At 43.4% G+C, this 24,702-nt stretch overlaps 1 protein-coding gene across 1 annotated transcript; it reads left to right on the top strand.

Moving 5' to 3' along the window:
- The first annotated feature begins 755 nt into the window (after positions 1–755).
- On the top strand, positions 756–24,658 carry slc6a14 (solute carrier family 6 member 14). The gene is made up of 15 exons (XM_035796039.2): positions 756–942; positions 1,353–1,527; positions 8,492–8,623; positions 11,071–11,232; positions 11,468–11,606; positions 11,774–11,906; positions 13,276–13,416; positions 13,497–13,632; positions 13,755–13,847; positions 13,946–14,071; positions 17,989–18,107; positions 18,217–18,316; positions 21,465–21,574; positions 21,709–21,876; positions 24,076–24,658. The coding sequence occupies exons 1-15, from the start codon at positions 880–882 to the stop codon at positions 24,235–24,237; spliced, it is 1,959 nt and encodes a 652-aa protein (XP_035651932.1). The 5' UTR covers positions 756–879; the 3' UTR covers positions 24,238–24,658.
- Positions 24,659–24,702: the final 44 nt, after the last annotated feature.

Below are 24,702 nucleotides of genomic sequence, written 5' to 3'. Positions count from 1 at the left end.
AGTAAAACTACTTATTAAAGTGCTACTTAAGTCATTTTGCGGGTATCTGTACTTTACTTTAATATTTATAGTTTTGACAACTTTTACTTTCACTCCACTGTCTCTGACACCCGAAAGTAATAGTTACATTTCGAATGCTTAGCAGGACAGGAAAATGGTCAATTTCACACACTTATCAAGAGAGCCTTCCTGGTCATATCTACTGCCTCTGATCTGGCAGAATCACTGAACACAAATGCTTCGTTTGTAAATGATGTCTGAGTGTTGGAGTGTGCCCCTGGCTATCTGTAAATAAATAAAAAACAAGAATATTGTGCCTTCTGGTTTTAATATAAGGAATGTGGAATAATTAATATTTTAGCAATTACATTTACTTTTGATACTTAAGTATATTTAAAACCAAATACTTTTAGACATTTACTCAAGTTGTATTTTACTGCGTGACTTTTACTTTTACATTAGTCATTTTATATTAAGATATCTTTATTTTTATTCAATTATGACAACTGGGTACTTTTTACACCATTGGAAATAGTTAGTCATATCTGAACGAGGACAAAATAATGAACGATTTAGGTCTATTTACAAGAAAATACTATAGGTACAGTATGTCTTAGCACTCTGGTTGGAAACACGCGCGCGCACATGCACACACACACACACACACACACGCATGCGGGCGCACGCGGTTTCAAAAGTTTCACTCAAACTATAATTTGGTACGCGGGTAATGCAGATGATTCCGGGATCAGAGTGGCGATTGGCTAGAGAGACGAGCGTGTCACTCAGGCTCAAGCGAGTTTAAATAACTGTGTACCTGTCTGTCCCAAACAAACGCTTCTCATCACATCACTTCTTAATGTGACAAACAGCAGCAAAATGAGGAAATATTGGAGCAGTTTCACAGACGTAATATTTACAAACCCCGCGGCCACTGACACGGTAGGATGATATGCAACTGTCTTGGTGTAAGTTAATTAAGTCATGGTTGTTGGCGGGAGGAACGATATTTTGACCAAAGCAACTTCATTCTGACGACTGTCTTTTTATTTATTTAATTGGGGAGATTAGCCTACTTATAAAGATAAACGCTTAAAATGTATGAAGCGATTAATGGGTAAATATGATATTATTTGCGCGGACCAAATAACAAACATGTAGAATTGTAATTCATCTGGAATGGAGAATTTAACTGTATAGCCTTCTTCTCTGCCACGGTTGGGATGCTATTCACTGTAAATGAATAAAAACCAATTCCAGTGTGTAACAATGGCTTGACATTGCCTTCTAAGCTTTATGAAATATGCCCTCACTTACTATGTGCGTGCTTGCGTTATCTGTCTGTGATACAGGTTAAGGATGACCATGAGAAGCAGCAGCAGGACTCCCATGTGGACAGCAATGATGAGAATATTGACCGGGGGAACTGGACCAATAAGAGGGAGTACATGTTGTCTATGATTGGCTATGCTGTGGGTCTGGGGAATGTATGGAGGTTCCCCTACCTGGCCTATAAGAATGGAGGAGGTAAGTGGGGACACCTGTGTGCACACACACACACACACACACACACACACACACACACACACACACACACACACACACACACACACACACACACACACACACACACACACACACACACACACACACACACACACAGTGGCTCTCGGTGCAGTTTAAGTTTAGGGATGATTACTTTTGAGCATGGCCTAATTTCTATTACAGCCTATTGGATGACTGTCATTCATACTCCATTCACCCAGCTCAATGTTTAGTCTATTATATGATACTCTAATTTGCCCAATACCCATCATGAGGTTGCTACAACCTAGCCTACGAATGAAAGTTTATAACGTAGTTACACAGGTTGAGAGACAAATTGGAGTAATCAAGGTGACGGATGGTGACACATTCAATACCGCCTTGCACACTCTTGCCATCATCTAGCTGATCTAGGCTGTAGTCACTAGTCCAAACAGTGGCAACACGGAACATCTAAAAGTAGAGTTTCTATTGGACAAATTCTGATAGTTTCATCCCGTTTTGTTCCGTTTCCTTCTGTTTAAGAAATGTTTTGCAACAGAATGGGTGAAATGAATCCACCCCTGATCACCTGTTCACCTTCATAGCAGGCACATACAGCATCATCACTTTGCTTGTTGAATAATTCCTTCTCGGATCTCCGCTCTCTCTCCTCTCACCTTTTCCCTTTGCTTGGTGTTAAGTGTACAACACAACAGCTGTCTGTGACCAGGTGAAAAAAACATATCTAAGTCAAACCTTCATACCCTAACTGCTAACCACTGCACAGCCTACATCGAGTGCGGTTACATGCATACAATAATGCGACTATTGTGGATAGTCATCACTCCTGTGTTCCAATGGCATAATGTGTTAGCTAATCAAAGTTAGCAATTTAAAAGGCTAATTGATCATTAGGAAACTATTTTGCAATTATGTTTGCACAGCTGAAAACCTGTTCTGATTTAAAGAAGGAATAAAACTGGCCTTCTTTGGACTGCTTGAGTAGCTGGAGCATCAGCACTTGTGGGATCGATTACAGGCTCAAAATGGCTAGAAACAAAGAACTTTCTTCTGAAACTCAGTCTATTCTTGTTCTGAGATATGAAGGCTATTCCATGTGAGAAATTGTCAAGAAACAGAAGATCTGGTACAGTGCTGTGAACTACTCCCTTCACAGAACAAAGCAAACTGGCCCTAACCAGAACAGTGAAGAGGCGACTCTGGGATGCTGACCTTCTAGGCAGAGTTCCCTCTGTCCAGTGTCTGTGTTCTTTTGCCCATCTTAATCTTTTATTTTTATTGGCCAGTCTGAGATATGGCTTTTTCTTTTGCAACTCTACCTAGAGAGCCAGCATCCCGGAGTTGCCTCTTTACTGTTGATGTTGAGACAGGAACACGACTTTCCCGAAGCGGATCCTCTGTTTGGTCCACCACCCAGGACAATGGATCAAAATAAGGCTCCCTAAATTTTTATCAGCATATCAAATACGCGACCCGGGCTGGACTAATTCTGGATCATTGTTACTCTAACTTCCGTGATGCATACAAGGCCCTCCCTCGCCCTCCTTTCGGCAAATCTGACCACGACTCCATTTTGTTGCTCCCAGCCTATAGACAGAAACTTAAACAGGAAACGCCCGTGCTCAGGTCTGTTCAACGCTGGTCCCACCAATCTGATTCCATGCTTCAAGATTGCTTTGATCACGTGGACTGGGATATATTCCGGATAGCGTCGAACAACATTGATGTATATGCTGTTTTGGTGAGCGAGTTTATTAGCAAGTGCATCGGTGATGTTGTACCCACGGGGACAATTAAAACCTTCCCCAACCAGAAACCGTGGATTGATGGCAGCATTCAAGCGATACTGAAAGCGCGAACCACTGCTTTTAATCAGGGCAAGGTGGCCGGAAACATGACCAAATACAAACAGTTTAGCTATTCCCTCCAAGGCAATCAAACAAGCTAAGCGTCAGCATGGAGACAAAGTAGAGTCGCAATTCAACGGCTCAGACACGAGAGGTATATGGCAGGGTCTACAGTCAATCACAGACTACAAAAAGATAACCAGCCCCATCGCGGACCCCGATGTCTTGCTCCCAGGCAAACTAAACAAAATCTTTTCTCGCTTTGAGGACAATACAGTGCCACCGACATGGCCCGCTACCAAAACCTGCAGGCTCTCCTTCACCGCAGCCAACGTGAGTAAAACATTTAAACGTGTTTACCGGCCCAGACGTGTCCTCAGAGCATGCGCAGACCAGCTGGCTGGTGTGTTTACGGACATATTCAATCAATCCCTATCCTAGTCTGCTGTTCCCACATGCTTCAAGAGGGCCACCATTGTTCCCGTTCCCAAGAAAACTAAGGTAACTGAGCTAAATGACTATCGCCCCGTAGCACTCACTTCCGTCATCATGAAGTGCTTTGAGAGACTAGTCAAGGACCATATCACCTCCACCCTACCTGACACCCTAGATCCACTCCAATTTGCTTATCTCCCCAATAGGTCCACAGACGATGCAATCGCAATCACACTGCACACTGCCCTAACCAATCTGGACAAGAGGAATACCTATATAAGAATGCTGTTCATCGACTACAGCGCAGCATTTAACATCATAGGACCCCCCAAACTCGTCATTAAGCTCGAGACCCTGGGTCTCGACCCCGCCCTGTGCAACTGAGTCCTGGAAATTCTGACGGGCCGCCTCCAGGTGGTGAGGGTAGGTAACATCTCCACCCCGCTGATTCTCAACATTGGGGCACCACAAGACTACGTTCTCAGCCCTCTCCTGTACTCCCTGTTCACCCATGACTGCGTGGCCTCCAACTCAATCATCAAGTTTGCAGACGACACTACAGTGGTAGGCTTGATTACCAACAACGACGAGACAGCCTACAGGGAGGTGAGGGCCCTCGCAGTGTGGTGTCAGGACAATAACCTCACACTCAACATCAACAAAACAAAGGAGATGATTTTGGACTTCAGGAAACAGCAGAGGGAGCACCCCCCTATCCACATCGATTGGACAGTAGTGGACAGTAGTGGAGAAGGTGCATCAAAGCTGGGACTGAGAGACTGAAAAACAGCTTATATCTCAAGGCCATCAGACTGTTAAACAGCCATCACTAACATTGAGTGGCTGCTGCCAACATATTGACTCAAATCTCTAGCCACTTTAATAATAACAATTGGATGTAATAAATGTCTCACTAGTCACTTTAAACAATGCCACTTTATATAATGCTTATATTACTCATCTCATATGTATATACTGTATTCTATACCATCTACTGCATCTTGCCGTTTGGCCATCGCTCACCCATGTATTTAAATGTACATATTCTCATTCATTCCTTTACACTTGTGTGTATAAGGTAGTTGTTGTGAAATTGTTAGATTACTTGTTAGATATTACTGCATGGTCGGAACTAGATGCAGAAGCATTTCGCTACACTTGCATTAACATCTGCTAACGATGTGTATGTGACCAATAAAATTTGATTTGATTTGCAGGTACTATTTAATGAATGGGCCAGTTGAAGACTTGTGAGGCATCTGTTTCTCTAAACACTAATGTACTTGTCCTTTTGCTCAGTTGTGCACCAGGGCCTCCCACTCTTTCTATTCTGGTTATAGCCAGTTTGCGCTGTTCTGTGAAGGGTGTAGTACACAGCGTTATACCAGATCTTTAGTTTCTTGGATATTTCTTGCATGGAATAGCCTTCATTTCTCAGAACAAGAACAGACTGAGTTTCAGAAGAAAGTTATTTGTTTCTGGACATTTTGAGCCTGTAATTGAACCCACAAATGCTGATGCTCCAGATTCTCAACGAGTCTAAAGAAGGCCAGTTTAATTGCTTTTTTAGTCAGCACTAAAGAAGTTCAGCTGTGCTAACATAATTGCAAAAGTATTTTCTAATGACTAATTAGCCTTTTAAAATGATACATTTGGATAAGTTAAAACAATGTGCCATTGGAACATAGGAGCGATGGTTGCTCATAATGGGCCTATGTAGATATTCCATAAAAAATCTGCCGTTTCCAGCTACAATAGTCATTTACAACATTAACAATGTCTACACTTTATTTCTGATCAATTTGATGTTATTTTAATGGACAAAAGAAATGAGCTTTTCTTTCAAAAACAAGGACATTTCTAAGTGACCCCAAACTTTTGAACAGTATTGTACATTGTTGCGCCCAACACACTTCACTCGCCCTAAAGAGGGAGGCTCGCTTGGCAGGTGCAAGCACAGGCACAGAACAAATACACTGCTGGAATGCCTTTTAAAATCTTTTAATTGCATAATCTCCCTAGTGCCATAACCAGTTTAATATGAAATTATTAGTGTGCATGTAAACATACCATATTTGCTATTGTCATAGTCAACATATCTAGGCCTACTAGAACTAACGCATTAGTAAACCCACAATCCAATCTATGTGTACAGCTAGCAGTTAGACTGGCAGGCACCGGCGGCAGTACATTACTAAAACCGAAAGCTTACCTTGACTTGGAAGAGTTGCAGTGTTGGATTGCCTTAGCCAGCTAGCTAACATAAATGGCATTCCTCGCTGTTTGAGTCAGGTTGTTGAGTAGGCTATATTAGCTGCCTTAGCTAGCTAAGTGAGTGAAAGGTAATGAACTGCTTATCCTTAATTTAAGAAAACAATTCGTTTAAAACTGTTAAATATTGTCTTTCTGAGTCAACAACACACCACACTTGATGCACGGCTGTGCTAGCTAGCTGTAGCTTCTGGTTTCAGTACCAGATTAATTATCTGATCATTTGATTGGATGGACATGTCAATTCATGCTGCAAGAGCTCACCGGAAATCGTCATAATTACTGTGTACGTCTATGGAAGTGGGTGAGAACCGTGAGCCTCCTAGGTTTTGTATTGAAGTCAATGTACCAAGAGGAGGATGGAAAATATATTTTTCCTCCACCTACACTATTATTATTCTACCCTAGAAGGTGCTGTTGAGGCTACTGTAGACCCTCATTGCAAAACAGTGTTTGAATAATTTTGGTAAAATTAATATATTTAGTATAGTTTTATCTTATGTTGACATTAGGTTTTTCTGAAATTCACTGAGTAGGATGGTCCTCCCCTTCATCTGAGAAGGAGCCTCCACTGACACACACACCTAAGCTTGCTTAGTGCACTAATGACACACCTGTTCAATAGTAACTCAATACCCTATAATGTGACCCTGAACAAAGGGGGGTCAAAATCAAAAGTAAAAGTCAGTATCTGGTGTGGCCACCAGCTCCATTAGGTACTGCAGTGCATCTCCTCCTCATGGACTGCACCAGATTTGCCAGTTCTTGCTGTGAGATGGTACCCCACTCTTCCACCAAGGCACCTGCAAGTTCCCGGACATTTCTGGGGGGAATGGCCCTAGCCCTCACCCTTCAATCCAACAGGTTCCAAACGTGCTCAATGGGATTGAGATCCAGGGTCTTTGCTGGCCATGGCAGAACACTGACATTCCTGTCTTGCAGGAAATCACGCACAGAACAAGCAGTATGGCTGGTGCCATTGTCATGCTGGAGGGTCATGTCAGGATGAACCTGCAGGAGGGTACCACATGAGGGGGGAGGATGTCTTCCTTGTAATGCACAGCATTGAGATTGCCTGCAATGACGACAAGCTCAGTCCGATGATGCGACACACTGCCCCAGACCATGACGGACCCTCCACCTCCAAATTGATCCCGCTACAGAGTACAGGCCTTGGCGTAATGCTCATTCCTTTGACGATAAACGTTAATCCGACCATTCCCCCTCTTGAGACAAAACCACGACTCGTCAGTGACGAGCACTTTTGCCAGTCCTGTCTGGTCCAGCGAGGGTGGGTTTGTGCCCAATGGCGACGTTGTTGCCGGTGATGTCTGGTGAGGACCTGCCTTACAACAGGCCTACAAGCCCTCAGTTTAGCCTCTCTCAGCCTATTACGGACAGTCTGAGCACTGATGGAGGGATTGTGCGTTCCTGGTGTAACTCAGACTGTTGTTGTTGCCATGCTGTACCTGTCCCGCAGGTGTGATGTTCGGATGTACCGATCCTGTGCAGGTGTTGTTACACGTGGTCTGCCATTGCAAGGACGATCAGCTCTCCGTCCTGTCTCCCCGTAGTGCTGTCTTGGGCGTCTCACAGTATGGACATTGCAATTTATTGCCCTGACCACATTTGCAGTCCTCATGCCTCCTTGCAGCATGCCTAAGGCAAGTTCACTGAGATAAGCAGGGACCCTGGGCATCATTCTTTTGGTATTTTTCAGAGTCAATAGAAAGGCCTCTTTGGGGTCCTACGTTTTCATAACTGACCTTAATTGACTACCGTCTGGAAGCTGTTAGTGTCTTCACGACTGTTCCACAGGTGCATGTTCATTAATTCATTGAACAAGCATTGGAAACAGTGTTTTAAACCACTTACTGAAGATATGTGAAGTTATTTGGATTTTTACTAATTATTTTTGATAGACGGGGTCCTGAAAATGGACGTTTCTTTTGCTGAGTTTAAATTTCAACATTGCAAATTGACCACAAAAAAACTAACCGATCACATATTTGACAAAAAACGGAATCATTTAAAACCTTGATAAGCTCACATGCCTCTATTTATGTGTGGGTTTACATGGCAACAGATTTCCTAAATTAAAATCACTTGAAGCTTATTTCCTGGTGATTTTAGTCTTATGTCCCAAAATAATTATAAGTGTCAACTTGGGGGGCCTAATAAAATCACCTACTGGCCAACTCTGTCCCGTAGGCCGCCTATTTGGGAATCCTACCCTATAATAACTTATAAACTAGACCATGGCAGAACATTCTTAAAGATTCATTTCAGATTATTGTAGTTAAGCCCATATACGCTTCCACCATCCACTGGCTACCTCATATTCCTGCATTTGTTATTAGTGTCAAGTTTTCTGTCCTCTCTGTCTCTAGGTGCTTTCCTCATCCCGTATGTCATCATGCTGGCTGTTGCTGGTATACCTCTGTTCTTCCTGGAGAGTTCCTTTGGTCAGTTCTGCAGCCAAGGCCCTGTCAATGTGTGGCGGGCTCTGCCCATATTTCAGGGTAAGACTAAGCCTTGTACCCCTAATTTACCACCTAAGCCCAACCGGTCCCAATTCAATGTCTACCATTACTCTTGGTCTCAACCCTTCGATGTTTGCAGATACAGTATGTAAGGTATAAGTTATGTTTTTGGAACCTTCACCACTACACTGCTTATACCTAGCCAGACTCTTCAGATCTGCAGACATTGAAGGGTAAAGGGCCAAAGGGAATGGTTAAGGAGTGGATTGGGACCAGCTGTATCACTTTTTTTTCCACTTCTAGGAACTCATCCATTCTCTTCACCACTCAGACCTTTTGGGGAGTGTTTGCTACTACTCTCTGTTTGAATGTTGTGTGAGCAGACAGCCCATTACACCACGGGATCAGCTTTATTGACCTTTTAGGAAAATTGTATCAAGTTTGTTTGAGCAGTGTATTAATGGTTAACCATATGACCTGAATCTAAACTCTATGTATGAGCTGGAGGAACTATCAGTCTAGACCCAGGGCTAACCCTATAAGGCTGCTAGCCCATTTACTGTATGTACCCAGCCCCTAACCTATAACCCTACCAAGCCCAATGGGTTACTGTATCACTCTGTCAGACTGGCCTCTAGCTGCTGAATGTGCCAAAACACAGAACACATTCATGGTGCATATTGGACAACGTCCTTCTCTACTGCTATTGGTTAGTTATAAAACTGTCATGGGTAGTGTTTCCAAATCCTGGTTGTTGTTTTTACCCCGAGCACTACGTAACGCACCTGATTCACATGTGTTGTTTATTTGAATCCGGTGTGTAGCGCTAGAGCAAATGTGCACCCCTTTTGGATCCCCGGAACCAGGATTAAGAAAAATTGCTCTCGGATGTGCATGTAAGCAATTTCTTAGTAATACTTGTTTGTGAGCTGAAATAAAAAAGAAATTGTAGAAATTGCCCATAAGCACATTTTGTTATTATGTTTAGCACAAATTTTTTTACATCCTCATTAGTGATAATTTCTCATTGGCAAGATAATCCATCCACCTGATAAGTGTGGTAGATCATTACACAGGTGAACTGGGGACAAAAAGTCACAAATGTTTTGTCACATAACACAATGCCACATATTTTGAGGGAGTGTTCAATTGGCATGCTGACTGCAGGAATGCCCACCAGAACTGGCAGTACGTCCAACCGGCCTCAAAACCGCACACCACCTGCAACCACGCCAGCCCAGGACCTCCACATCCAGCTTTTCCACTTCCACCCATACAGCTGATGAAACTGTGGGTTTGCACAAGTGAAGTATTTCAGCACAAACTGTTAAACCGTGTCATGGAAGCTCATCAGCTTGCTCGTTGACTTGACTGCTTTTTGGCGTTTTACCCGACTTCAGTGGGCAAATGCTCATCTTCGATGGCAACTTGCACGCTAGAAAAGTGTGCTCTTCACAAATGATTCCCTGTTTCAACTGTACCGGGCACATGGTGATGAGTGCTTCTACACCTGCATTGCTTGCTGTTTGGGGTTTTAGGCTGGGTTTCTGTACAGCATTTTGAGATACCAGCTGATGTATGAAGTGCTTTATAAATCAATTTGATTTGATGAGTGTTGTGTGGTGACAGGCATAAGCTACGGGCAACGAACACAATTGCATTTTATTAATGGCAATTTGAATGTACACAGATGAAAATGAAATTACCCCTTGATCACGTCGACCCAGAGCATCCCAAACATGTACGACAGCGTGTTCCAGTACCCGCCAATTTCCAGGAACTTTGCACAGCCATTGAAGAGGAGTGGGACAATATTCCACAGGCCACAATCAACAGCCTGAACTTTATACAAAGGAGATGTGTCGCACTGCATGAGGCAAATGGTGGTCACACCAGATACCAGATACTGACCCTTTTTTTAAGGGATCTGTGACCACCAGATGCATATTTGTTTTCTCTGTCATGTGAAATCCATAGATTAGGGCCTAATGGATTTATTTAAAGTGACTGAGTTTATTATATGAACTGTAACTCAGTAAAATCTTTCGAATTGTGTATTTGTGGTCAGTGTAATTTTTGTACATTGCCACTGTAGTTATTCTTTCACATGCTTTGGCAGATACATCCTATCATAGAATGTCTCACATATCATGTGTTCTCTGTTACGTCTTCCTTGGAAAATAGAATGTTTTCCTCAATGGGACTTCCTTGATTAGATAAATCTCAAGATGAGGAACTACTATGTGACCGGTTGACCAGTATACCAGGAAGCACTGGTTCTGGCTGTTTGCCTTCGGCTGAATCAGTATGTGATAAAGATGGAACTTCACAGAACTTGTCAATAAAGTCACTGCTATCAGGGATGGTGACGCTTCAATCTATTCAGGAAGTGAATTGAAATTCAAATATTGAAGAATCCGCCTTGATTTACGTCTAACTCAATTCCTGCTCTCTCTCCTCACTCTCCCTTTCCCTATCCTCTCCAGGTGTGGGTGTAGCTATGGTTTTGGTCAGTACGTTAGTAGGTATCTACTACAACGTCATCATTGCCTACAGTCTCTACTACATGTTTGCCTCATTCCAGTCCCCTCTGCCATGGAGTGACTGTTTCTACTGGTCCAACAGCAACTGTAGCCTCACACCTAGAGGTACCTGTTTTATAATGTAGTGTCACATCTAAAGATGTAGTGAAGTTTCCCTGTTGTGCAGCTTTTATTCTTCTATCATGTTAATTAGGCTCCAAACAAAATAACCTTGACCAATATTTTCCATTACCTGACATTAATGTTTTCCATGATATGCTTTAATGAACATGACCTAGGTGAACCTGAACAGAGTGCCATGTAACTTTACCACTCTGACAATGGCTTCTGACCTCTACAGAAGTGTGCAACAATACCCTAGCTGCCAACTGGAGTGAACCAGTAATTGTAGCCAACATGACGCTGTGGGAGAATGAGACTTGCCCAAAGGAAAACATCATCAGCATCCCAGTACAGAGCCCCAGCGAACAGTATTGGGAGTGAGTAACACACACACACTTGATTCAATTTCACTAAGTTGAAAATACTTCAGAGGTCACACAGGTTGTGTTGAATGCCAGGTTGTCTCTATAATGCTATGTTGAAACTGATCCTGTCTGTAAGATTGACCACCTTACAGTCAGACAATCTCTTTGTCTATCCCCAGCCTGGTGGCCTTACAAAGGTCGAGTGGTCTGGATGAGACCGGTCCGGTGGTCTGGCATCTGGCTCTCTGTCTGCTACTGGGATGGCTGCTCATCGCTGCTGCCCTTTACAAAGGCATCAAGTCCTCAGGAAAAGTCTGTATGACCCATTTCCTGTTTGTGTGTGTGATAGTGATGTGCGGGTTGACCCATAACCCACAATCGCCGCAGTTATATCCACGAGGCGGGCAGGTTTAGGGTCATGAAATATTGTATAAAGGGAAAATGATACCTTTCATTATTTTAGGCTAGCTGGCATTAGTGCACAAGCTTTAGGGCCTAACTGTACGTGCACCAAGTAGTTTACATACCAGTCGCCAAATGCATTTGGAACGGGCAGGACAAGTTAACGTCGATCCACGGAGGGGAAAAAGGACCATGCCTGAGTTTAGAGAAAAGCTGCGAAATGGAGAATTGAAAATAAAGACAAGGGAGGGCCAGAAAAGTTATATTTGAAGTGGTCAAAGAGGATGATAGCAGTGCTGGCTATGTTATGTGTGGTTGTCAAATGTGTACAGTGCCTCACAGTCACAAGACGGGGACTTCAAATAGGCCTATGGCACATCAAGGGAATTGTAGCCTACTGTTGATGGGTTAAATGGAAACTGAAATCTGGACACTGATTGTAGGTCTATAACCTCTCACTTAGCCTGAATATTAACACCTGCAGAATTGAAGTGTTTCTTGCAGTAAAATGGTACAGCAAATGTAGGCAACATTTTTACTCACAGGAGTGGAGAAATATGATTTCTTTCTTTCAGCTTCTTGAGAGAATGCAAATCTGCAGTTAGATACAGTTTGTCGCGGTGCTATCTTTATCAGCATCATAAAAGATGATACTATTTCAACCACAAAATATGCATCCAAGCTGAACTGAAGTCTTATGAGAAACATGTTGGGTTGTTTTCACAGCTTTCTATTTCCTTACAACTGGTCAAACTGATATTATTTGGACATTTTACACATCTTTTAAGTTTTAGTTATTTCATTTTCTTGCCAGTCCCTAAACATCTTTGTGCAATGGAAGTATCAGAGATGACTGAGAACTTTATCGATGTCAACTAGATTCTGGTAAGCAAGGGTTTATTTAGTCTTGGGCAACAATGACAGAAGAGATGCTGCACGTATCTAATTATAGACAAGTTGACTTACAAATAGCCTACCAAAACATTAGAAGTTACAAGCAAAAACATATCTGAAATCAGGCAAACTTAGTACTAAAAAAAAAAAAAACCTAACGGTAACCTACAACATTTTCTATATTAGAGGGTTAGGGTCGGGTGCGGGCCTCCGATTTAAACTTATTACATATAGTTGGGTGGTTGTCGATGGGTTATTAGCAATTGCGGGCGAACAAAGAGCTGACCTGCTCCCCACTAGTGTGTGAGTTGGTCCTGTCTTTCTAATGTTTGTCTTTCGGATGTGCATGTGTCCCTCTAATATTTTTGTGTGTGTCTGTCCCCAGGTGGTGTATTTCACCGCTACGTTTCCCTATGTGGTGTTGCTGATTCTTCTGATCCGGGGAGTTACACTAGAGGGCGCCAGAGACGGGATCGAGTTCTACATTGGCTCCCAGTCCAACCTCACAAAACTGGGCGAGGCAGAGGTTAGAGCCTAACCTCTTACCTGTCAACTCAAAATACACATGCTTGACTGAAGTAACTAAATAGTAGGTCTTTCTGGCAGGTGTGGAGAGATGCAGCCACACAGATCTTCTATTCTCTGTCAGTAGCGTGGGGTGGTGTCACGGCCCTGTCTTCATATAACAAGTTCCACAACAATGTGTTCAAGGACGCACTGACCGTCTGCCTCACCAACTGTGGTATGACTCAAACACCACACACGCACCAGATGGATGCTAATGGCATCATAAAGAAGAACTTTCAAGGTTTCATTCTGTTCCAGTACATCGTTTTTCCTTTCCTGTTTAATGTCACTCTATAGGTACCAGTGTGTTTGCAGGCTTCGCCATCTTCTCCATCTTAGGTCACATGGCTCATGTCTATGGAAAGCCTGTATCCGAGGTGGCCCAGGCAGGTGAGTAGTACACCACTGTACTGTGTTTAGCTTTACCTTACTGACACAATAGCCACTTAACAAACACTAACAAAGTGTGCGCGTGTGCATGCGTGTAGGTTTTGGCCTAGCATTTATTGCGTACCCTGATGCCCTGTCCAAGCTGCCAATTTCTCCTCTTTGGTCCATCCTCTTCTTCTTCATGCTGCTCACCCTTGGACTGGACTCACAGTTCGCTGGCATAGGTCAGTCAGACACACACACACCCATGCACATGGGACACACACGCCAGGGTATTTCACTTACTGCCAACTATTTGGGGTATTTCAATTACTTTCAAAAACATTTGTAAGTAAGTATTTAGATATTTTTTTTATTTGAAAAGACCAGTAGTTGAATATTGGAATGTATTTGGAAATACACTTGGAAAGTTTTTGAAAATACTCATACACTCCCATGCATTTAAAGATGCATTATGCAGAAATTGCTCTGCCACTTCCTGACTGCTAAAATTCGAATAGTTCACCTAATTTCAGTTTGTGACAAAACAAGCAAGTATAGTGTAGAGAGTCATTGTAGCATCTAAAACGCTGTGAAATATATTTTCCATAACAAAAAATATTGTATTTTCAGCTGTTTGACGTTGGTGTACAAAATACTAAAATGCACAGAAAAATAAGTATTTAAACAACAAATAGTTTGGACACCTACTCATTCCAGGGTTTTTCTTTATTCTACATTGTAGAATAATAGTGAAGACATCAAAACTATGAAATAACACATGGAATCGTGTAACCAAAAAAGTGTTCAACAAAAAAAAATATTTGAGATATTTCAAAGTAGCCACCCTTTGCATTCATGACAGCTTTGCACACTCTTGACATTCTCTCAACCAGCTTCAGGAGGTTATCACCTGGAATGCTTTCCCATCAGTCTTGAAGGAGTTCCCACATTTGCTGAGCTCTTGTTGGCTGCTTTTCCTTCACTCTGCGGTCCAACTCATCCCAAACCATCTCAATTGGGTTGAGGTCGGGGGAATGTGGAGGCCAGGTAATCTGATGCAGCACTCCATCACTCTCCTTCTTGGTCAAATAGCCCTTACACAGCCTGGAGGTGTGTTGGGTCATTGTCCTGTTGAAAAACAAATGATAGTACCACTAAGCGCAAACCATGCAGCCATGCTGGTTAAGTGTGCCTTGAATTCTAAATAAATCGGTGTCACCAGCAAAGCAGTATCACACCACCGCTCATATTTCTTGGCCCAAGCTCCTCCCTCTTCTTATTGGTGTTCTTTTAGTAGTGGTTTCTTTGCAGCAATTCAACCATGAAGGCCTGATTCACACAGTCTCCTCTGAATAGCATTTATTTGGGCTGGTTACTAATGAAGCTATCCTCTGCAGCAGAGGTATCTCTGGGTCTTCCTTTCCTGGGGCTGTCCTCATGAGCCAGTTTCATCATAGCGCTTGATGGTTTTTGCGACTACACTTGAAGAAACTTTCAAAGTTCTTACTTTTCCGGATTGACTGACCATCATGTGCTAAAGTTATGGTAGACTGTTTCTCTTTGCTTATTTGAGCTGTTCTTTCCATGATATGGACTTGGTATTTTACCAAATAGGGCTATCTTCTGTAAACCACCCCTACCTTGTCACAACACAACTGCTTGGCTCAAATGCATTAAGAAGGAAATAATTTAAACAAATTCACTTTTAACAAGGCACACCTGTTAATTGAAATGTATTCCAGGTGACTACCTCATGAAGCTGGTTGAGAGAATGCCAAGAGTGTGCAAGGGTGGATACTTTGAAGAATCTCAAGTGCGAAATATATTTTGATTTGTTTAACACTATTTGGTTGGTTACTACATGATTCCATATTTCTTAGGTTTGATGTATTTTACAATGTAAAAAGTAATCAAAAATAAAGAAGCCCTTGAGTGAGTGTCCAAACTTTTGACTGGTAGTGTAATTACTCTTTACTCAGTACTTTGTTGAAGCACCTTTGGCAGTGAATACAGCCTCAAGTATTCTTTGAGTATAATGCTATAAGCTTGGCACACCTGTATTTGGCGAGTTTCTCCCATTCTACTCTGCAGATCCTTTCAAGCTCTGTCAGGTTGGATGGGGAGTATTGCTGCACAGATATTTTCAGGTCTCTCCAGAGATGTTCCATCGTGTTCAAGTCCGGGCTCTGGCTGAGCCACTCAAGAATATTCAGAGACTTGTGCCAAAGCCACTCCTGCTTTGTCTTGGCTGTGTGCTTAAGGTCGTTGTTCTGTTGGAAGGTGTAACTTCGCCCCAATCTGAAGTCCTGATCACTCTAGAGCAGGTTCTCATCAAGGATCTCTTTCTGTACATTGCTCTGTTCAGGTGATACTTGAAATTGAGCTCAGGCACATCCTGTTTCCATTGATCATCCTTGACGGTTCCACAACTTGATTTGGAGTACACCTGTGGTAAATTCAATTGATTGGACATGATTTGGAAAGGCGCACACATCTGTTAAGGTCCCACAGTTGACAGTGTGTCACGTTCAGACCATAGTTCTGTTATTTTATTCTTTGTTTTAGTATGGTCAGGGCGTGAGTTGGGGTGGGCAGTCTGTTTGTTTTTCTATGTTGGTTTTTGTTTTCGGCCTAGTATGGCAGGTGTCGTTAGTTGTCTCTGATTGAGAATCATACTTAGGTAGCCTGGGTTTCACTGTTGGGTTGTGGGTGTTTGTTTCCGTGTGAGTGTTTGGTCACACGGTACTGTTTCGGTTTTGGTATATTCACGTCATCGTTTATTGTTTTGATTCAGTGCTCAGTGCTTTCTTTTATTAAAATCATCATGAACACTTACCACGCTGCGCTTTGGTCTGATCCTTACTCCTCCTCAGACGAAGAGGACGATATCCGTTACACAGTGCATGTCAGAGCAAAAACCAAGCCATGAGGTTGAAGAAATTGTCTGTAGAGATCTGAGACAGGATTGTGTCGGGGCACAGATCTGGGGAAGGGTACCAAAATGTTCTTGCAGCATTGAAGGTCCCCAACAACACAGTGGCCTCTATGATTCTTAAGCGGAAGAAGTTTGGAACCACCAAGAGTCTTCCCAGACCTGGCCGCACGGAAACTTTGAGCAGTCGGGGGAGAAGGGCCTTGGAGGTGACCAACAACCCAATGGTCACTCAGACAGAGCTCCAGAGTTCATCTGTGGAGATGGGAGAAACTTCCAGAATGACAACATCTCTAAAGCACTCCACCAATCAGGCCTTTTATGGTAGAGTGGCCAGACGGAAGCCACTCCTCAGTGAAAGGCGCATGACAGCTCGCTTGTAATTAGCCAAAAGGCACCTAAAGGACTTTCAGACCATGAGAAACAAGATTCCTTGGTCTGATGAAACCAAGATTGAACTCTTTGACCTGAATGCCAAATGTCACGTCTGGAGGAAATCTGGCAGCATCACGCTGTGTGAATTTTTATTTGTATTTTCTCCGCAATAGGACTGGGAGACTAGTCAGGATCGAGGGAAAGATAAACACTGGAAAGTGCAGACATCCTTGCTGAAAACCTGCTCAGGACTTCAGAATGGGTAGAAGGTTCACTTTCCAACAGAACAACCCTAATCACACAGCCAAGACAACGCGGGAGTGGCTTCGGGACAAGTCTCTGAATGTCCTTGAGTGTCCCAGCCAGACCCTGGACTTGAACCCAATCTCTGGAGAGACCAGAAAATAGCTGCGCAGTGACGCTCCCCATCCAACCTGACCGAGCTTGAGAAGAATGGGAGAAACTCTCGAAATACAGGTGTGCCAAGCCTGTAGCGTCATAGTCAAGAAGACTCAAGGCTGTAATCGCTGCCAACGGTGCTTCAACGAAGTACTGAGTAAAGGGTCTGAATTCATATGAATATATGATATTTCAGGTTATATCAGTTTATAAATGTGTTAAAATAAACTGTTTGTGCTTTGTCATTATGGGGTATTGTGTAGATTGATGGGGAAAAAAGTTTTGATACATTTTAGAATAAGGCTGTAACGTGAAATCGTGAAGGGGTCTGAATACTTTCCGTGTGTGTGTGTGTGTGTGTGTGTGTGTGTGTGTGTGTGTGTGTGTTTGCACACACACACACTACTAACTAGACCTGGACAGTGACCTCTGACTCTTGCCGTGTTCCCTCAGAGGTCATCTCCACCTGCCTACAGGATGCCTTCCCTGATAGGTTCAAATCAAAACGCTCTATCATCTCTGTGGGAACCTGTGCCATCCTTTTCCTGCTCGGCCTGCCGTGCGTAACCCAGGTAAGTCCTTAGTTACCATAACTAAAATAGGTCCTTAGATACCACAATTTCTTTCACATGAATTTATTGTGAATGCGTGTGATTACTGTGTGTGTGTTTGTCACTCCAGGCAGGGATATATTGGGTGACTCTGATGGATCAGTTCTGTGCTGGCTTTGTTCTACTGATCGCTGCTCTGCTGGAGCTTGTTGGGGTGTTCTACTTCTACGGTAAATGGAAGTATATTACATGTTATAGCTACATCTACAGAATATATTGTGTGATGGGTACATGTAGAGGATTTTTTTATGTTATCAAATGTATTTATATAGCCCTTCGTACATCAGCTGATATCTCAAAGTGCTGGGCAGAAACCCAGCCTAAAACCCCAAACAGCAAGCAATACAGGTGTAGGAGCACGGTGGCTAGGAAATACTCCCTAGAAAGGACAAAACCTAGGAAGAAACCTAGAGAGGAACCAGGCTATGAGGGGTGGCCAGTCCTCTTCTGGCTGTGCCGGGTGGAGATTATAACAGAACATGGCCAACATGTTCAAATGTTCATAAATGACCAACATGGTCAAATAATAATAATCACAGTAGTTGTCGAGGGTGCAGCAAGTCAGCACCTCAGGAGTAAATGTCAATTGTATTTCATAGCCGATCATTAAGAGTATCTCTACCACTCCTGCTGTCTCCAGAGAGTTGAAAACAGCAGGTCTGGGACAGGTAGGACGTCCGGTGAACAGGTAAGCATTACATAGCCGCAGGCAAAACAGTTGAAACTGGAGCAGCAGCACGGCCAGGTGGACTGGGGACAGCAAGGAGTCATCATGCCAAGTAGTCCTGAGGCATGGCCCTAGGAATCAGGTCCTCCGAGAGAAAAAGACAATTAGAGAGAGCATACTTAAATTCACACAGGACACCGGACAAGACCGGAGAAGTCTGGAGAGATATAACAAACTGACCCTAGCCCCCCGACACAAACTACTGCAGCATAAATACTGGAGGCTGAGACGGGAGGGGTCAGGAGGCACTGTGGCCCCATCCGATGATACCCCCAGACGGGGCCAAACAGGAAGGATATAACCCTACCCACTTTGCCAAAGCACAGCCCCCACACCACTAGAGGGATATCTTCAACCACCAACTTACCATCCTGAGACAAGGCCGAGAATAGCCCACAAAGATCTCCGCCACGGCACAACCCAAGGGGGGGGGGGGGGCGCCAACCCAGACAGGAAGATCACGTCAGTGACTCAACCAACTCAAGTGACGCACCCCTCCTAGGGACGGCATGAAAGAGCACCAGTAAGCCAGTGACTCAGCCCCTGGTAATAGGGTTAGAGGTAGAGAATCCCAGTGGAAAGAGGGGAACCGGCCAGGCAGAGACAGCAAGGGCGGTTCGTTGCTCCAAAGCCTTTCCGTTCACCTTCACACTCCTGGGCCAGACTACACTCAATCATATGACTCACTGAAGAGATGAGTCTTCAGTAAAGACTTAAAGGTTGAGACCGAGTCTGCGTCTCTCGCATGGATAGGCAGACCATTCCATAAAAATGGAGCTCTATGGGAGAAAGCCCTGCCTCCAGCTGTTTGCTTAGAAATTCTAGGGACAATTAGGAGGCCTGCGTCTTGTGACCGTAGCGTACGTGTAGGTATGTACGGCAGGACCAAATCAGAGAGATAGGTGGGAGCAAGCCCATGTAATGCTTTGTAGGTTAGCAGTAAAACCTTGAAATCAGCTCTTGCCTTAACAGGAAGCCAGTGTAGGGAGGCTAGCACTGGAGTAATATGATCAAATGTTTTGGTTGTCGTCAGGATTCTAACAGCCGTATTTAGCACTAACTGAAGTGTATTTAGTGCTTTATCCGGGTAGTCGCAAAAGTAGAGCATTGCAGTCGTCTAACCTACAATTAATAAATACATGGATTAATTTTTATGCATCATTTTTGGACAGAAAGTTTCTGATTTTTGCAATGTTACGTAGAGGGAAAAAAGCTATCCTTGAAAAAGTCTTGATATGTTCGTCAAAAGAGAGATCAGGGTCCAGATTAACGCCGAGGTCCTTCACAGTTGTATTTGAGACGACTGTACAACCATCAAGATTAATTGTCAGATTCAACAGAAGATCTCTTTGTTTCTTGGGACCTAGAACAAGCATCTCTGTTTTGTACAAGTTTAAAAGTAGAAAGTTTGCAGCCATCCACTTCCTTATGTCTGAAACACAGGCTTCTAGCGAGGGCAATTTTGGGGCTTCACCATGTTTTATTGAAATGTACAGCTGTGTGTCATCCGCATAGCAGTGAAAGTTAACATTATGTTTTCGAATGACATCCCCAAGAGGTAAAATATATAGTGAAAACAATAGTGGTTCTAAAACGGAACCTTGAGGAACACCGAAATTTACAGTTGATTTGTCAGAGAACAAACCATTCACAGAGACAAACTGATATCTTTCCGACAGATAAGATCTAAACCAGGCCAGAACTTGTCCGTGTAGACCAATTTGGGTTTCCAATCTCCAAAAGAATGTGGTGATCGATGGTGTCTAGGAGCACGAGGACAGATGCAGAGCCTCGGTCTGATGACATTAAAAGGTCATTTACCACCTTCACAAGTGCAGTCTCAGTGATATGATGGGGTCTAAAACCAGACTGAACATTTTTGTATACATTGTTTGACTTCAGGAAGGCAGTGAGTTGTTGCGCAACAGCTTTTTCCAACAAATTTGAGAGGATTTCCTGTGTTAAGGTTTGGCTTTTTCAAGAGAGGCTATGGAGGGGCTGTATAGTCATTGCTTTTGTCCAATCACAATGCACATACACTTGAGTATACCAAATTTTAGGGTGCCCCCCTCCCCTATTTTCCCCCTCAGAACAGCCTCAATTCATTGGGGCACGGACTCAACAAGGTGCCGAAAGCGTTCCACAGGGCTGCTGGCCCATGTTGATTGCAATGCCTCCCACAGTTGTCAAGTTGGCTGGATGTCCTTTGGGTGGTGGATGAAACCCCAGCAGCATTGCAGTTATTGACACAAACCGGTGCACCTGGCACCTACTTCCATAACCCGTTCAAAGGCATTTCAATATTTTGTCTTGCCCATTCACCCTCTTAATGGCACACATACACAATCATGTCTCAAGGCTTAAAAATCCTTTATCCTGTCTCTTCACCTTCATCTATACTGATTTTGAAGTGGATTTAAGAAGTGACATCAGTGAGGGATCATAGTTTTCACCTGGCTTAACCTGGTCATTGGAAAGAGCAGGTGTTCTCAATGTTTTGTATAATCAGTGTATATATTGCATGTTATATTATATCTATATACAGTATAGTACATGTTATAGAGTATGGCACATTCTGTGTTTGTTTGAAGGAGGAAATCGTTTCATTAAGGACATAGAGATGATGATTGGGACGAGGAGCTCTCTCTTCTGGCTGTGGTGGAGAGCATGCTGGTTTTTCATCACTCCTGCTGTCATCACTGTGAGTACTCTCTCTGTCTTTCTCTTAACTTAGATTCTATCCTACCTGGCTCTCTGTTCCAGGGTCCTCATTTCTTTAACCCCTGTTCTCTGGCACGCATACACACTTCTCTAATGCATGTGTGTGTTGTGTAGGTGATCTTGGTGTGGTCGTTGTTGACTTTCCGTCCGCCATCCTACGGTACGGTGCAGTACCCTGCGTGGGGTGTGGCTCTGGGATGGTGTATGATCGCTTTCTGTCTTATCTGGATACCCCTCGTCGCCATCTGGAAAATAATCTGTGCCCAAGGAAACCCGTGGCAGGTAGGTGTGTCTGGCAGAGATGTGGATGCTTAGGACTTCTGAGAGTGTTTGGAACTTCTCCTGGAATTGTCAATCCTTGTTTTAGCCAGGTATCAAACCCAGGTCCTGGAAAGTTCAGGTCAAAATGCATGCAGTATATCAAACCAAACTCCCCAAATACAGGTGTGCCAAGCTTGTAGTGTCATACCCAAGAAGACTCTAGGCTGTAATTGCTGCCAAAGGTGCTTCAACTAAGTACTGCGTAAATGGTCTGAATACTTAAGTAAATGTGACATTTCTGTTTATTTTAAATTTTTAATACATTTGCAAAAATGTCTACGAACCTGTTTTTTGTTTTTCCTAGTGATTACAGGGTATTGTGTTTTAGATTGTGGGATTAAAACGAATTCCATTTTAGAAGGCTGTAACGTAATAATGTGAAAAGTCAAGAGTTCTGAATTCTTTCCTAATGCCCTGTATACAGGGAGTACCAGTACCAAGTCGATGTGCAGAGGTAATTGAGTTAGCTATGTACATATATGTAGAGGTAAAGTGACTAGGCAAAAGGATAGATAATAGACAGTAGCATGTGTGTGGCATGTTATGAGTTGTAGATTCAGGCTGAGGGTCAGCATCAGATATGTCATGATTCATTTCTTCCCCACCATCCGAGTCATTTTCATTCAGATCTTGTAGCGGCTCTAACACAGCATGTGCATCCATTCGTCTTGGTCTTCTTATTGTAAATGACACACGATCTCACTGTGTACTCCAAGTAGACCAGAGTAGACTAAGACTGCTTGGATTCAGTGGACTGATATAAGGTACATACCACATTGAGATTATAATTAGAATATGCCAATGCAATAGAATGGCCCACCCTGTTGTTCATTATGCATTATTCGCTTCCCCTCGCTCATCAACGCACCCTTTCTCCCCATCATAACTTACAGCAAAACCATAAGAAAAATGACATTCCCTTCTAAAACTGGTTATAACTCCAGTTCTGTTTGCGATATTAAGATTCTAACTCCAGTGTGTAATATAGACTTATTTAGTAAAAATGAAGGTCGGCGGGGGGCTTGACTTAAATGGTGGAGTAATAAAAAAAGAATCAAATGCAGCCAATGTTACTTCTTTAGCATTTCTAGTGTTAATCAAATCAAATGTATTTATATAGCCCTTCGTACATCAGCTGATATCTCAAAGTGCTGTACAGGAACCCAGCCTAAAACCCCAAACAGCAAGCAACGCAGGTGTAGAAGCATGGTGGCTAGGCAAAACTCCCTAAAGGCCAAAACCTAGGAAGAAACCTAGAGAGGACCCAGGCTATGTGGGGTGGCCAGTCCTCTTCTGGCTGTGCCGGGTGGAAATTATAACAGAGCATGGCCAAGATGTTCAAATGTTCATAAATGACCAGCATAGTCCAATAATGATAAGGCAGAACAGTTGAAACTGGAGCAGCAGCACAGCCAGGTGGACTGGGGACAGCCAGGAGTCATCATGTCAGGTAGTCCTGAGGCATGGTCCTAGGGCTCAGGTCCTCTGAGAGAGAGAGAGAGAGAGAGAGAGAGAGAGAGAGAGAGAGAAGAAAGAGAGAATTAGAGAGAGCATACTTAAATTCACACAGGACACCGAATAGGACAGGAGAAGTACTCCAGATATAACAAACTGACCCTAGCCCCCCGACACAAACTACTGCAGCATAAATACTGGAGGCTGGGACAGGAGGGGTCAGGAGACACTGGCCCCATCCGAGGACACCCCCGGACAGGGCCAAACAGGAAGGATATAACCCCACCCACTTTGCCAAAGCACAGCCCCGACACCCCTAGAGGGATATCTTCAACCACCAACTTACCATCCCGAGACAAGGCCGAGTATAGCCCACAAAGATCTCCACCACGGCACAACCAAAGGGTTGTGACTCAACCCACTCAAGTGACGCACCCCTCCCAGGGACAGTATGAAAGAGCCCCAGTAAGCCAGTGACTCAGCCCCTGTAATAGGGTTAGAGGCAGAGAATCCCAGTGGAAAGAGGGGAACCGGCCAGGCAGAGACAGCAAGGGCTGTTCGTTGCTCCAGAGCCTTTCCGTTCACCTTCCCACTACTGGGCCAGACTACACTCAACCATATGACCCACTGAAGAGTGGGTCATATGATTCTGCCTGTCTCTCCAAGCATCCTCTCTATTACAGTGCATTGTGTCTCTGTCTGCAGCGTATGTGTGCTGTGTGTTCTCCTGTGGAGGGTTGGGGTCCATACCTGGAGGTCCACCGTGGCGGGCGTTATACAGACAGACAACGGTACTATAGGAAGAACTCTCTCCACCTGCCAGACAACAATGTTTACCACATCTCCAACCACCTCACACGCCTCTAACCCCCTGGGGGGTGTGTGTGTGGTGTCAACATTTGTTATCACCACTTTTCCTAAGATTTTTACAAGTGTTGTATACTTATTTTTTTACCACTATCTGATCACAATGATTCATGCTTGTTTCACTTTGCACTGTGGTGTGGTCAGCTTTTAAAATTTTAATTGATAACATCACATATTTTCACAGTTTTTTTGTTGTGTGTACATGTTTTCTACGTGTTAAATGTCAATGCCTTAACTTAAACTGTCATGTTAATGACCACTTAGCCTGGTAACGTTTGACCGTAATAAAGGACCACTCTCTCTGCTATTCGCTGTTTGTTAAATGGATTCTATTGAAACTAAACTGACAGAGGGTGTTTGAGCAAGGTTGGCCATCATTGGAAATAAGAATTTGTTCTTGACTTCTCTAGTTGAATACTTAAACTTTTTATTTTATTTTTATTAAAGTTGAGGTGCAGAGTTGCT

This window comes from Oncorhynchus keta, chromosome 21 (genome assembly GCF_023373465.1).
Source record: "Oncorhynchus keta strain PuntledgeMale-10-30-2019 chromosome 21, Oket_V2, whole genome shotgun sequence".
Taxonomy (NCBI): Eukaryota; Metazoa; Chordata; class Actinopteri; order Salmoniformes; family Salmonidae; genus Oncorhynchus; species Oncorhynchus keta.
Note: the sequence above shows the minus strand (reverse complement) of the source record. Positions and strands in the feature narration are given on the sequence as shown.